At 41.1% G+C, this 16,036-nt stretch overlaps 1 protein-coding gene across 2 annotated transcripts in view; it reads right to left on the reverse strand.

The window, feature by feature from the left end:
• The window catches only part of ptprub (protein tyrosine phosphatase receptor type Ub), a 184,343-nt gene that overhangs the window by 59,118 nt on the left and 109,189 nt on the right, over nucleotides 1–16,036 (reverse strand). For both annotated transcript variants that reach the window (XM_061675010.1, XM_061675011.1), the window contains exons 7-9: nucleotides 14,767–15,060; nucleotides 3,797–4,114; nucleotides 372–481 (exon numbers count right to left, since the gene is read on the reverse strand). In XM_061675010.1, coding sequence (XP_061530994.1) covers nucleotides 372–481; nucleotides 3,797–4,114; nucleotides 14,767–15,060 — 722 coding nt within the window. The remainder of the gene's footprint in view (nucleotides 1–371; nucleotides 482–3,796; nucleotides 4,115–14,766; nucleotides 15,061–16,036) is intronic.

Raw genomic sequence — 16,036 nt, forward strand, 5'->3', positions numbered from 1 at the left:
TGGAGTGCCATGAACAGTTCCAGAAACAAAAAAAACAACAACGGTAAAAAGGATTGGAATAAATATTGTTCGCTAGCATAAGCTACAGACACTGGTACATGCAGCCAATGGTTTAATAAAAAATAAGTTCACCTAATGTTGAACTGAAAAAACACATGGTTTACCCTGAAGTATATTCCAGCCACCCGTTGCCATTTTAATTTTATATACCAGGAAAAATACAGCAATCCCTCATAGGCAGAATTCACAGAGAAATGTATAGAACACACTTTTCACATGATACTACATGAAAAGAAATAAAAAATAAAAAAATGTTTAGCAGTCAACGGATGTTTTAAACTGTTGTGTGACATTTGTTTTACAATACTAACCTCATATTGAGTAATAAGGCCATTGGGTTCAAGAGGCTCCTCCCACTTCAGGAAGATCATGTCATCCAGCGGGGTGAAGGTGAGCGACTCTGGTGCTATGCCTCCTGGGACTGTGAGACAATGTCACAAAAAAGAAGCTGAGTCTATTCTGTTTACATCAGCCCAGTCATGTCCACATGGAAATTCCGGAACAAAAGCAAAAGATATACTGGAATTATTACAATTATGTCTTGCATTAGTAAGGAATTGTGTTAAGTTCCTTATCAATCCTCTGTCAAAGTTGTAATATGAATAGCATCACATGCTTTGTAAGTAGTAGGACACGGTCATGAATGTCAGTGGGAGCACGCTATTCCTTTGCAGACTTTTTCAGAAGTCAAATTGAGGTATAGCAGTGTTTGTATTGCTTATTAAGGCTTAAAAAATGTGTCAAGCCTATTTGTCAGATTTCCAAAATTGTTTCAGCTCTAGGTCGGTATTAGACATTTGCTTTCTCCCCAGGATCAGAGCTTATTAAAAGACATTATGGATTTGCCATAACATTGACATAAACTGTACATATCAACTAACGATTAAGACAACAACATACATTAATTTAGTTCAAGACAAATGAAAAGCCCATTGACAAATAATAAGTGTGTCCGCTTCATAATCAATAAAATAGCAAACATCAATTTTCTCACTGACCATTGGCGACCCAATTACAACGGACCCATTTTGGGTCCTGACCCTAAATTTGGAAGATGTATTTCCTTCATGTAACCAGGTAAGGCAATTGAGTAGTGTTTCTCATTTACAATGGTGACCTGGTGGCAATTTAGGGTTCAGTGTCTTGCACAAGGACACTTCCACAATGGACACTCAGAGCCAGGATTCAAACCGTCAACCCTTCGGTCAGTGGACAAACCCGCTGTACTGCCCCAAAGGGAGTATGAGTCGTTACCGAAAACTATGCTCCGTATAAATGTACTAATCACTTCTCAAAAACTAAAAAAAAACCTTTTTTCTCCATTGGAGTTGTTCATTTCCAAATGTTTTGTCAGTACATCTCATCCTTGTTGGCATTTGTTTCATGAAAAAAGTGATCTGCCATGGTGCAAATAATGTGCGGAAACACAAATGATAAGCTGCAGATAAGAAGGAAGCAAAGAGAGAGAGCTCTCTAAGGGTTATTGGGGTGACAGATTTAATATTTTCAGAATTATGAAGAGCACCTTTTGTTATGCTAATTCAGCCTGTCAGAACGTTGTCCTCCGAAACAATTCCTCAGAAAAGCAGGGAAAAGTTGCATAACGCTTGTCATTTCCACATCATAGCAAGTCCATGTGTCGTGCTCTACATATGGTGAGTGAAAATGCTAACGCCACCATTACAACCAAGCTGTAAGTCTCAGCTGTTCTGACATTCAGAGTTAAATTAGCTATTGGAGTAATTGATGTGATCCATCTAAATGAATTAACAATAGTAACTGTGGGTGACGGTGAGGAACGAGCTTCAAGCAGCAGACTGTACGTGACTTTGACTCATATACTGCATTTTAAATCAAATACTGTGCTGCTAGCATTTAGTAAACAGCTGATGGTAATCACTGACGGACAATCTAATGTCTGATTCAGTACAGGAGTAGGAATGTAACGCATGTACTAGATGATTCGCTTCAGCAGACGTCAATATACAGTAGAAAAAAATGCTTTTAAAATAAGTGAAAACAGAGGTTGCTGTGTGTGTGTGTGTGAAGGGGTGGGGGGGTCTAATAGAATATAATAACATATGTTTGTTTCTTCGGGCATTGAAAAGCGTTACCACTGCTTTTACTACAGCTTGAGCCCAAAAGTGGTTAAAAATATCCTTAGGGGCTCCTCCCCTGTCCCCTGCTGCGCTGCATTACACACGATACAATCAGAAGTTTGGACACAACTTTTCATTCAATAGCATGGCAAGTGTGTCCAAACTTCTGTCTTTAGCCAGAAATAACACTATTAAAACTCTGATGACATTGTGAGTTGTTGTTTTTATTATCCTCTATTATTACTAATATTAGGGCCATACTGAAAATTAAACAATAGGAAGATATCTAGGAAGAAAAAAAAAAGCTGAAATGCTACAAGAAAAGGTCTTCAGAATATAAGGAATTAGTAATATTATGGTACATTGTTATGGTTGTAATCTAATGAGATGAATGTTGAAATGCAATAATCTAAGACCAACAGCCTTATATAATCATCTTAATTCTTTATGATACCATTCCTAGAGAGTTCTATTTTTCCTAGTGTGGCCAGAACACTTCTTAATATGAATACACAAGGTGGCCAACTGTTTTTGCTTTGCACATGTGCACACTGATGAGTAAGTGGACCATATCTAAGTCTGTGGCGTTAGATTACAATTACGAGAACAAAATGGAAAATCTTGGGCACAAAAAAGTGTTTTGTGTGCAGAAAAATTTGTTTTTTTGCAAAGACTCAAAATCATAACCATCTCAATTTTGCAATCCCTGCACGCTAAACTCTCTGGCCTTACGCTCGCTCGATATGTCAAAGTGTTACAATGTGCTAGAAAGTCAACCAATCGGGAGTCAGACAGGCCAAACTCTGATTGGCCATCCAACCATAACCAAGAGGTGGAAACACCACTTGGGAACGTGTCGTCACGCCGCATTGCAGTATGGACGGAGCGACGAGTTTATTGTTTACTACTCGGACGTGCCCTGTCATGGTTACCTCTGTCTGTATCGCTGTTAATTTAATATTTTGTCAGCCGAATTTAAGGATGGTGAAACGTTGCTGTTTTACGGGGCGCAGCTGCTCCTCACTGCTTTCCTGCTTGGAGGAAGAAAGAGGGAAGTCAAGTTTCAGATCTCATAGAGACATCAGATGGCTTGGAAGACAGTTGTAAGATGAAAATGTTTTTTTTTTTTTTTAAATCCAACCTTCCAGAATATTCTGAGTTCTATGAGAGTGTGCGCCTTTTCAATTCAGTAAATGTAAAAATATATATGTTCTGCATGAAAATAAATTCCCATTACATCCTCATAATAGTGGCACGGATCTAACGTCATATACCTCCACCTCTTCCAACTGTGCTTGAGCACGCTGTGGAGCGCTCACACAAACAATCTGGATTTAAAAGTGGCACGGATTGCCTCGTGTCAATGTAACCTTAACTGTCACAAGGACGAAAACAGATTCCCGTTGTAAATTATTTGCATAGCAGTTGACAGATTTATTTAAATTTCCCTCTGGAATGAAGCAGAACGAAACAAATGGATGTTCTTTTACCAGAGAAAGAATTGCTTTACAAAGATGATTACACACTATCGTGTCAAGTGATGATTTCTCAAAATATGAATCTCATCTTGAATAAAATCTTTGTTTGTTTGTTTTTAGTGTCCTCATTCTTTTCCCTGACATCCTCCCGGGACTTACTGTCTTCCTCTGTCTGGAATGTGACCTCTCTGCCCTCTTTCTTGCCCTCCGGGTTGGCCAGTGACAGACGGACATGGATGCCGTGGTAGGGCGGCAGATCACGCAGCGTGAAGCGTGAGGCGTTGTGCTCCACAGCCAGGCATTCACGCACGGTGGTGTTGTGGCCGCCGCCGCCTCCCGTCGTGGTGTAGCGGTAGCAAAGGGACACTGAGTAGGTGTGGCAGCGCGTCACGTTGAACGCCAAGTTCTCCCACAGCAGGGACAACTGCCTGGGCTGGATATCTGTGGCTGTCAGGCCCCGCAGTGCACGCATGGGCTCTGGATGGATGGGAAATTGCAAAAGGAAGCATGAGAATTTATACACGGTAATCATACAAATGTAAATCATCAATGAAAGTTTTTACTTCTACAAATAAAACATGGAAGTTGGTCGCATGGAAGGGTTTCTCTTCATGTCCCAATTTACATGCACATTTGTTGGCCCCTTCCCCTCTAGGTTTGGGTAGCAACTAGCTTCCGACACAGTTTAATCAGGTCCCCATTGTGTTTTTCCTGCCATAAATTGTACATTAACTTCTTTCACGTGACTCTAGCTCCTCGTACATCAAAAAACATTCACAGTGGCATTTAAAGATACACAAGACTGGTGCATATGTGAAAAGCCCAGTTTAATACACATAAATATATATTTTATTGCCCACAAACTTAGACAGGGTTTTAGAATTTCCATTTCTGGCAATTGCAGTCGACTACGGTCTGATCGGAATGTATTTTGTAATAATTACTGTGCGATGGCCAAAACGAAGGATTTTCTATTGGATAAATATAGGATTTTCTCACAGGATACAGGATGTCTACAATTAAAATTCTGAAACATTTTCAGTTTTCTCAAATAAAAAAGTAAATTTTTCAGACATGTTTTACGATTCGGCCATCGATATCGAAGATTGAGTTGATCATGACGGCTCAGCTAAATATGTAACAACGCTTGATCTGTTTAAAGGGTGACTGAAGGTTCCGTTAATACCAAATTGCCCTGAAATTTATGCTTTTGTCATTCCAGAGCATTTTATTTTATTTTTTTTAAGTATTCTCCGATTTAGTCTAAGGAACGTCCCCTAAAAATGCACTCAGTTTGTCCAGATGGGATTTGGGAAAGCTGTGGTTATTAATTTAGGTAAACAGATGTGTTTACCCCGTTATTATCAAAGTGCAAGCCAGGATGCTCAAATGCACTGAAAACATGTTGTTCTCTGCGTTTGGGTTGGGGGAATGCGACAATCTGCAAACCGAATACGGAATAGCACTGATTTCCGGCAGCACTTTGCAATCCCTCGGCTGTTCCCCTTGTAAAAGCGGCCATAGTACCAAGGCAACAGTCAGCTGTTGCTTGCTTGCAGCTCCCCCTTCAGCACAGCTAGAACACATGTCACTTGTGCCAATTAAATGGACAGTGCGCAGCTTGATGTTGCTCTCAAACAAGCCCCGGACTCCTTGTTGACTATTCAGTAGTTCTACTTCTTTGCCCTGAGGTTTAATCCTCACTCCCCCACCGCCAAAAAAATGTCAGAATTGTGCAAAGCCGCTCACTTCTGCAAGATATTTTTATTGCTGGGTCATCGCATACTTTTAGAAGAAAGCAAGTTCATTCTGGTCATGTCTGTGTTAATGTTCTCCAACTAAAAGAACGACAACTCTCTTTTTCATGAACACTGAAAGACAGAGAGGCTCTTGTAGCGCAAGGCACAGACCCCCTAGTGTTCAGGGGGGCATCCCAACCGAGGACTATAAGCCAAGGACATCCTCGCCATCAATGGCGGCATTCATCGGTTATTAACACAGTCAACGCCTTATCTGTCAAGCAATGTAATGTATTGCGCTGCTTTTTAATTATAATAAGGCATGAAGAGGAATGGGCAGGGTGTGACAGCAGGGCGATGCATGGGTTTCGCGAGATCAGAGGAGGTTATTAAGCAAAGTCTTCATTTTTTTTTTACTGACAGGTGCATGGAACTTCAATAAGATGGCAGGTGCATCACTAAACAGGGACTGCAGAAAGTTGTTGACTAATTTAATATGAAAGCTGCTCTGTAGCACTATACGTACAAATATTCCATGTTTTACTGCCCTAATATACATAACTCTCTTTTTATATTGCTGTCTCACTTCATCATCTCTTCACGTGCTATTTTGTGCATGTTTAAGCGCTACTACGAGACAGAAATAACGTTGTATACTATCCCCAACTTCATTTGCATTTATTACTGCCTGTGGTAGCAATTATTTTGAAGTAAAATGCTGTGACACTTCCAATCTACACGGATGGCCTCTGCAGTCACTAGCCTTCTCTTTTCATTTGCTTTCAACCATCTCATACACGATAGAAAATAGCCAAAACATTGGCCCCCAACTTCATGCAGACTAATGTGGTGAAGGGATCCACAAACAACAGCACACACACAAAAGTCGTATATCAGAGGTATAATTGATAGTCTGCACAGTCCGAGTCAAATAAAGAGAGGCCATGAAACGCTGGGTTGATAAAAGCGGCAGCAAACAGGCCACAGTGTGCTCATTGTGGCTTTTCTCAAAGTGGACATCGTGCCAACCCTTGCCTCGTCTTATTTGTTGGTGTGCCACGGGCAGCCATTTTCTGACACCCTGCAGCCGCCCCAACATGGCCGAAAGCCCAGAGCACCATGTTGATCCTAAGAGATCGGACGTGAGATTGGAAGTGACAGGTTCAGCTTTGTTGTCTCCCCTGCAAATGTGACACGGGACAGTACCTCGCAGCCAAGGAGGTAATTTGGACTGACTGTGCCAGATGAGAAAAAACAAACATATAAGGACGTCCGTGCCGTGTGTTCCACTCCATGTGCATGAATTCAAAACATCCCAAAAGCGCCCTTACACAGAGTTAGTATTTGGACAATGACTTTAGATGATATGGCTTATGCACTACCAAAATGGATTTCAAATAAAACAAGATGACAAGTTACTGGAGTGTAGACTCTCAGCTTCAATTTATGAGGTGCAGAGGAACTTCCTCTTTCAAAAATTGTAAGTTTCCTCCTTTGTGATGTTTTGCCAGGCCTTCACCGCAGTCACCTTCACTTGCTGCTCGTTTGTGGATCTAGCTTCCTTCACTTTGTCTTCAGTATGGGAAAAAAATGCGCAATTGGGTTGAGGTCACGTCAGTGACTTGGCCAATGAAGAATTACATCTCTCCGAGTTTTAGAAAGATCCTTTTGCAGTGTGTTTAAGATCGTTAGCTATCCTCACTGTGAAGTGCTACCTGATTTGTCTGAATGTGTGTAGAGAGTATATTCCTAGACACCTCACATAGAGATAAAACGGTTTACCAATAAACCATGCTAATATTTCATACAGTTAGTGTAAATGTTTCTCACAAGAAAGTCTTACTATTAGATTTAAAAAAACATTTGCAAAATCATGACATAGCCATCTTTAGGACAATTCTGTTCATGACGTGTGATATAAAATGTTCATACTGTTTCATCTCGTCAACAGTCATATAATCACTAAACACCAGTGTGCCTGTTACATGCCTTCATCGTTTTTGAAACATTACTATCATATTTGGGAAAGAAGATACAATGTTTTATCATGTATATCACAAATATTATGCAGTCTGTACGTCCTTGAAATGTTAAAATGTTAAATGTTAAAATTACTCTTTGTACTGTGATAGATATTTCCTCCTTGCGGTCAGCTCTTGCACTGGTAACATTCCTAATTTTAGTCTGGCTTCAGTGTTGGCTCCCTCTGTGGGGACCAAGAGCTTCGTGAGCGAGGGGTTTCTTGGGCGGTTTCAGTGACCCAGTAGCAGGTGGAGGCCTATTACCGCACAGTACTTGGGGGACCACCTGCAGTCCAAATGTTCACCTTTCCTCTGTGATTTACTTGAGGGGGATCAGGCTGTTCTCATGCACTCTGCTGATAATTAAAGAAATGGCTCATCAAGCACACCTGGATGGCAGGTAGAGCCCATGTTCACATTCACGGAGATTAGTTTTACAGTACCCGCCCGAGGAAGTGTTTTGGCGTAGTGGAGCCAGCTACCCAACATGATTGGAAGGGAGGGGAAGACTCTGCATGGCCGTGCCAGATTAGTCACAGTGGCAAGGCATGACTGCTGGAGCTGCAAAAATGTGCTTTCCTCCGAAATAGGGCCCAAAAATCCCTTATGTTCACCAGATAATTACCAGCTCAACACAGCAGCCCCACTATCAATTACCTCATGTTTAAACTTAATCAGGCCAACAGCAAGGGGCCGATGAGTATTGGGTGATGGTACGTGGGGTCAGCAGGGGTAGTGTAGACCAGATGGTTGAGAAGGTAGAACTCTGAGGAGAAGGTGATTACAATCTGCAGGAAGGTCAAAAAGTTGAGTTGCACCAGGTGCAGACTGTTTTGCATTGTTACATTTTACTGTAACGTCAGTTGGTGTAGCACATCAGAGAACTGCGAATGGTGCTCAAACTCCCAAACATTTGGCGACACAAACATAAACAAGAGTCCTGGGACCAAGTCTGCAAATGCAGCAGTTTTTAAACATGAGAAATATTTGATGTTTCCATGCTGTTGCACGGTAGAAACTGGTACATGAAGGATGCAGGGGAAACAACATATTTAGTCGTTGCACTACTGAATATTTGTTAATTGTTGTTCAGTCTTAATTGCTAATGTTAATCTTTGACTAAATCTCCAGCTTTACTTTTTTGTTCTTTCCAATGCAGTTCAGTAAAAAAGGCAGGACAAACATTTGTCAAGTTTGATTTCACCTGTGCTACTTTGTTGTGCATCAGAGTTCCCTTTTTATCAGCGTGCAACAAACCTCATAATATTACTAATCCCACATGGTTGAACAAACCAATACCACAGTCATCGAAATGTAAATGCTTCATTAAAAGAGTTTAATGACTTTCACAAACACCGACACCAGCAACTATGAAGCCTTTATTGCTTCACCTTCCTCATATTGGCTGTGCACATTAAATGTCACCCACACACTTTGTCAAACAAAGGCTTCCTCCCCTCCCCTTCGTCCCCCATCCAGTTTTGGGCTGTTATTAACTTCCTTGCTGCTATTGTTATTTACTGTGTTTCATGTTTTGAGTCCTAGGGATGTTGCATGGGTGTTGGGGAGCTGTGAGTTCAAACATAGGTCCTGATGAATGAGGGTTGTTTTTGGCTGTGGGGAGAGAAGGGTGGCTTTAATATGTCATTGGTGAGGGGGCCCGGTGAGGCTGCACGAGAGCACTGTAGAGAGATTCGTGAGGGATGGTGTGTGGCAGGAAGAGACCGTTGGGCACAGAAGGAGTGATGACCATGAATGACATGACGACTGGCTTTGGGCTCCACAAAGCTCTCCATTTAATGTGTGTCTGCGACGTACAGATGCAGGCAGAGGTACTGTCTTCATCTGTGTGTGTACGTTGACATTACCACGGCACAATATGCTAGCTAGCTTGAAGCATGATGGTGAACTGCTGCTCATCTCCCCGGGTGTTTTGTGTCTACATTGACAGATGACACGGGAGGACAGATGTTGGCAGGCACAGCAAAATGTTCATTTTCAAGTAAACCCAACTGGGGACATCCCATTCATTTTCAGTATAATATATAATTATTCAGAAATCAGTATGTGCAGTCAAAGCAGCACAGTGAGTTAGTGGTTAGTACGTCAAGTCTAAGGTTCAAATCTCGGTCCAAGATACCCTGTTGAAGTTTGCACGCTCTTTCTTGCGTTGTCTTTGGGATTCCAACTTCCTCCCACCTTGCCAAAACATTGCATGTTAGGTTCAGTGATGACTCTAAATCAGGGGTGTCAAATCCCAAAGCACACTTCATGTTGCAGGCCGAACAGGATAAACATTTATTGAACAGACTAAACAAAAGCTTTTTTGAACATATGTGTGACGCAAAACAGACAGGATACAATAAATTTATGTTGGAGGAAAGTTTCTGTGTTCACAGATTCTCTGGATGGACTACAGGTGTTCATCAGTGAGGTGACTCCTATGTTAGAGATGAGCGATATAAGGATATAAATGTTAGTGCCATTTAAAAATGTCTACCGTTCAATACAACCCTCTACTGTTTATATCGTTTTTCTCTGTGGGGTTTTGGGTTAGCTACACAAATGTAGCGTCTGAGACTGTAACATAACAGTTGTCTTTCTATTACGTCATTCATGTGGCTCATTCTCGAGGCATGACTAGTCGATTTACGCTCAATCCTACTGTTTCATGAATGTCACCATTCGATTAAGCGTGGGTGGATTGGTCATGCCTGGAGAGTGAGGCCCGGAGATGACGTAGTAAATAGCCAACTGTTACTATTAAATACGGATTCTGTGCAGTGTGCATGTGCTCCAAAAGAGGATGAGTTTGTGGGGTTCTGTTTCACAAGCCTGACTTTAGACGCTGCTATGCCTCGGACGCTACATTAATATTGTATGAACAATGAATGGAAAGTAAGGAAGGAAAACTATAAATGTACCTGTATCGGTATTTACGTTTTTTACCATATCGCACAACAATCTTCAACACAGAGAACAGCTGCTCACACAAATATGTGCTACCAAAGACACATCATTCAACCCGCATGTAGATGGAGTGAGGGAATGATCGCAGGTAACTACTGATTCAGGCTGTTGCGCTGCATTATGAGACTTGCAGTTTATGTGTAGCATCAGAGCTTCACATTGCATCCTTAAAAAAATCTGTGTTAGGGAATCAGAGGAGGAGACGTTTGGAGGAGACGTTTGGCTGTTATCATACCTCTTTAACGTGTAATTTTGTACAAAAACAGTGTACCGTAATTTCTCGTGTAAAATGCAAACTTTTTCCCCCAAAAAATTGTCAAAAGTCCATCCATCCATCCATCCATTTTCTGAGCCGCTTTTCCTCACGTGCTGGAGCCTATCCCAGCTATCATCGGGCAGGAGGCGGGGTACACCCTGAACTGGTTGCCAGCCAATCGCTGGGCACATATAAACAAACAACCATTTGCACTCACATTCACACCTATGGGCAATTTAGAGTTGTCAATTAACCTACCATGCATGTTTTTGGGATGTGGGAGGAAACCGGAGTGCCCGGGGAAAACCCACGAAGGCACGGGGAGAACATGCAAACTCCACACAGGTGGGGCTGGGGATTGAACTCCGGTCCTCAAAACTGTGAGGCAGACGCTCTAACCAGTCAGTCACCGTGCCGCCTTGTCAAAAGTCAATAGTGCGCATTGTACATAGGTATAGGGCCAAATGGGAATTTGTTTTTCACATTTTATAAATGTATGCCGCCATCTAGTGGTTATGAAAAAGCTGTACACTTTCATTCCAAAATGCCACCGGCACCTAGTGCTTATAAAAAAGGTGTAGCCTACACTTTCATCCCAATATGACAGGGGTATGTATGACTGCATATATGTACTGTTGTCCTCTTAACTTTACATACCCTGGCAGAATTTGTGAAACATTTTTTTTTTTTTTTTTTTTTTTTTTTGACGAATGAACAACAACCGTCATTCATTTCTTTATGGTTATGTTTTGTTTAAAGATAATGCTTTTTTGAAATGCTTGACCGTTTAATTTGAATCCCATTAAATTAAAATTAAATATGTTTCACCTGGCCCTTCATGTATTCTATAAAGAACTGTACCCATCTTACAAATTCTGCCTGGGTAATCAAACATATGAGCACAACTGTGTGTTTACTAATTTACTAAATAAAAGTAGGGGTGTGAATTTCAAAATAAGAGCCAAGTCAATAAAAAAAGAAAATATTACGTTTCAAATAAAGTCCTTAACTTCAGAATAATTATTGGAAAAAAACTAACAAAATACAGATACTTCTTTTTGATCATATGGTTAGAAGCAAAATCATGCATTGTAAAAATGCATTATACATAGGTAGAAGGGTTTTCCCGAATTTTGAGGTCAACTTTCGGGGTGCATATTATACATGGCTGCGCATTATACACGAGAAATTACGGTAATAGTTAAATTTAGGGGTGTTTCTAGTCGTATGGTTTTATTATTTCTACAACCCCAATTCCAATGAAGTTGGGACGTTGTGTTAAACATAAATGAAAACAGAATACAATGATTTGCAAATCATGTTCAACCTATATTTAATTGAATACACTACAAAGACAATATATTTAATGTTCAAACTGATAAACGTTGTTGTTTTTACCAAATAACCATTAACTTAGAATTTTATGGCTGCAACACGTTCCAAAAAATCTGGGACAGGTGGCAAAAAAGATGAGGAATGCTCATCAAACACCTGTTTGGAACATCCCACAGTTGACTAACAGACTAATTGGGAACAGGTGGGTGCCATGATTGGGTATAAAAGGAGCTTCCCTGAATTGCTCAGTCATTCACAAGCAAAGATGGGGCGAGGTTCACCTCTTTGTGAACAAGTGCGCGAGAAACTAGTCGAACAGTTTAAGGACAATGTTCCTAAACGTACAATTGCAAGGAATTTAGGGATTTCAGCATCTAAGGTCCATAACATCATCAAAAGGTTCAGAGAATCTAGAGAAATCACTGCATGTAAGCGGCAACATTGAATGCCCGTGACCTTTGATCCCTCAGCCGGCACTGCATCAAAAACCGACATCAATGTGTAAAGGATATCACCACATGGGTTCAGGAACACTTTAGAAAACCAATGTCAGTAAATACAGTTCGGCCCTACATCCGTAAGTGCAACTTGAAACTCTACTATGCAAAGCAAAAGCCATTTATCAACAACACCCAGAAACGCTGCCGGCTTCTCCGGGCCCGAGCTCATCTAAGATGGACTGATGCAAAGTGGAAAAGTGTTCTGTGGTCCGACGAGTCCACATTTCAAATTGTTTTTTGGAAATTGTGGACATTGTGTCCTCCGGGCCAAAGAGGAAAAGAACCATCCAGACTGTTATGGACGCAAAGTTCAAAAGCCAGCATCTGTGATGGTATGGGGCTATGTTAGTGCCAATGGCATGGGTAACTTACACATTAGTGAAGGCACCATTAATGCTGAAAGGTACGTACAGGTTTTGGAGAAACATATGCTGCCATGTCTCCCATTGAAAATGTGTGGCGCATTATGAAGCGTAAAATACGACAACGGAGACCCCGGGCTGTTGAACAACTGAAGCTGTACATCAAGCAAGAATGGAAAAGAATTCCACCTACAAAGCTTCAACAATGAGTGTCCTCAGTTTCCAAATGTTTATTGAATGTTGTTAAAAGGTGATGTAACGCAGTGGTAAACATGACCCTGTCCGAGCTTTTTTGGAACGTGTTGCAGCCATAAAATTCTAAGTTAATGATTATTTGCTAAAAACAATAAAGTTTATCAGTGTGAACATTAAATATCTTGTCTTTGTAGTGTATTCAATTAAATATATGTCGAACATGATTTGCAAATCATTGTATTCTGTTTTTATTTTAAAGCATAAAGTCGTCTCAAGTTCTCCAAAAGTCGCAAGTGCGTAAACGTGTGTGCCGTGATTGATAATACTTCCCAACAGTCACCTACTCCTGCTTATCATTTTATTTGACTTGAAAAATGAACTTTCTGTCCTTCAGTAGAGAGCAAAGATGCCTGCTTTTGGCTAGCTAATATAGTCAAGCCAGCTCTTATCTTTTCAAATAAGCGTCACATCGATACGGCCGTGCTGCCAGTAGAAAGTCTCCTATTTTGTGCTTTCAGCTCCAGAGTTAAGCGAACGCCGGTGATAGCAAATGTAGCCTTTCTAAGGAGATAAGTGTGTCACAGTGACTGAGTCCCAACTTGTCAATCACTTCCACTCTGATTGAATCTTACCCGATAGTCACAAAACAGCCCTTTAATTTTCTATATCTAGCTGGCTTTGATCATTAAGAATCACTCAATATCACAGTCAATGAACTTTAATGAAATAACGCAGATCCTGCAAAGTAGCGAAGTATAATAGTTCAATTAAGCGAGGTATACTTTGTGCGTATAAGCCATTTTTTGGGCAGGCTCACTTTTGAGTCGAGGGGAATCGTGGCGCAGTGTACAAAGTGAGCATGGGGAGCAATTATGACCTCTCAAAAAGTTCAAATTCATTTCTGACCCATCAGAAACACATGCCCTACCATGAGCTCACAAAGCTGAGGTATGACTAGGTTTAAGAAGCTACTGTAACTTTGCACAGCATTAATAATGGCACAAACTCAAAGGGAGACTTTGTTTACAATAATGTTAACATGTGGTGCTCTATGGAGCGCAATGATATCAATAGCACTGTACGGCATGTTGCGTTTTACTCACAAAAGAAGTCTGCCATAAGAGCAGTAGTAAAAGAGCATATAACTGAACGCTTATAAAGTTGCAAGAGAAAATATTTGAACACTTCAGAATTTCCTAGATTCATGCAAAAATTCAGCCATAAACTTAGGATAGTTGAAGGCTGCAGCAGTGGAATTATATTTAGTGTATTATACTAACTGCTGATAGGTATATATTTTTAAAATAACAGCACTATCCATTGTTTTATTTTTTAACCCTGAAGGGAGATTTTCCCTAGCTATCTTTATCTTGAAATTGCGATTAGAAAATCCAAAACCAACATTTATGAAGTGAATATATGCATTTGCCATGACTCAAAATGCATACTGTGTGGTTACCCACCCAATATGTAAGATGATAAATAAAATTGAAATGTTGTTTGTCACTCCTGCTATCGTGAAAGTGTAACAACAACACACGTACGAAGATCTGCGGTTTGTCTGTTGTTGTGGTGGTGTGTTTTGAACAAGCACTCTAGCAATCCCATATTCTCTAGCAAATCCCATACTTGTAGTCAGACGTGAAAGTCAACTGCTTTGGTATCGAAATGCCTGTGTGTGTCATTGCTGAACTTTCATTCAGAGATCACAGGGCCATGACTTCAAATTATACGACGCGAGATGAACTCACCTGCACACTTGGTCCTGCTCACTAGCGGAGGTCCAGGAGGGCCCGTGCCTCCTTCTCCGGGCCGAGTCAACAGCACACTGATGTGGTATTCTGTGTCCGGATCCAGGTGCCACAGCTTGTAGGTGACCATGTTGACTCCATGCACTTCAGACCATGGAGACTGGCTGGCCCGATACTCAATCTCTTTCCTAATAATGGGACCATCTCCAAGGATAGAATTGGTGTTGAGTTGGATGATTAGGTAAGTGGAGCCAGCACGCAGCAGCTGAGGTGGTGCGATAGGAGAAGGTGGTACTGTTGGGGAATAGGAAAAAATAAAACACATTTTATATTGGTAAAGGCATTTGACACGGTGCGGTACGGTTTGGCTAATTGAACTCATCAGTTGCATGAAAACAGAGTCCTCAATAGGCAAAAGCCCACTGACAATTAAATGGATCCCGAGAGACTGAAGGATGTGAGCAGGTCAGACTGCGTTCAAATAACTGATTAGTCACACTGATTAACAAGGCATTCAGAACTTTGCATACATTAAGCCGAACGGAACGTGAAAAAACAGGTGTGAACACAATGAAACAACCTTTGCCACAGAAAAATGAGGCGCCCTTCATCCATTTCACGAGGAAAGAAGAGACTCGCCTTACTGTCAATTGAGATTGCCAACTGGGGATTAATTTCAAACCCAACGGTCACTTACTCGCACATCTAAGCCGCTGAACAATTACATGGGCAACAGTGTGAGGAAGGAAGGAGCGGAAAAGCAATGAGGACAAAGCACGAGAAAAGATCAGAGTTAGATGTGTGGCTGTGACTAATCTGTCATTCCAGCAGAGGCGCCCCGGTCTTTTGAGGGCCCTCTTTTAACAGGATTTATACATCGGTAGAGCACCCCACTTCTACTGTGACGCTTTTCTTTAAAGCTGCCTTTGCCTACAGCTCCTCATCTTTGTGGTGTCAAAAACTGAACCAAAATGAAAGACCATATTTCACCCACAGACAGTGGCATTTGGCAAGGGGGAAAAAAATGGTGTGACGGAAATCTCTTAGATGGCTGATTACCAAAAAAAAAAAAAAAAACCCCGCACTCTACTACTGATTTCTTATCTTTTTTTTAAAATTTGAAAACAGCAATGTACCAAATCACACAGACAATAAATATTTTAGTAAATGTAACATACATATTAGGGGTGTGTGTGGGGGGTGGGGTGGGGGGGGGGGTGGGGGGGGGGGTCAGTAACATCTGCTTAAAATTAGAGGAGCCAACTGTCCA

This window comes from Phycodurus eques, chromosome 4 (assembly GCF_024500275.1).
Source record: "Phycodurus eques isolate BA_2022a chromosome 4, UOR_Pequ_1.1, whole genome shotgun sequence".
Classification (NCBI taxonomy): Eukaryota; Metazoa; Chordata; class Actinopteri; order Syngnathiformes; family Syngnathidae; genus Phycodurus; species Phycodurus eques.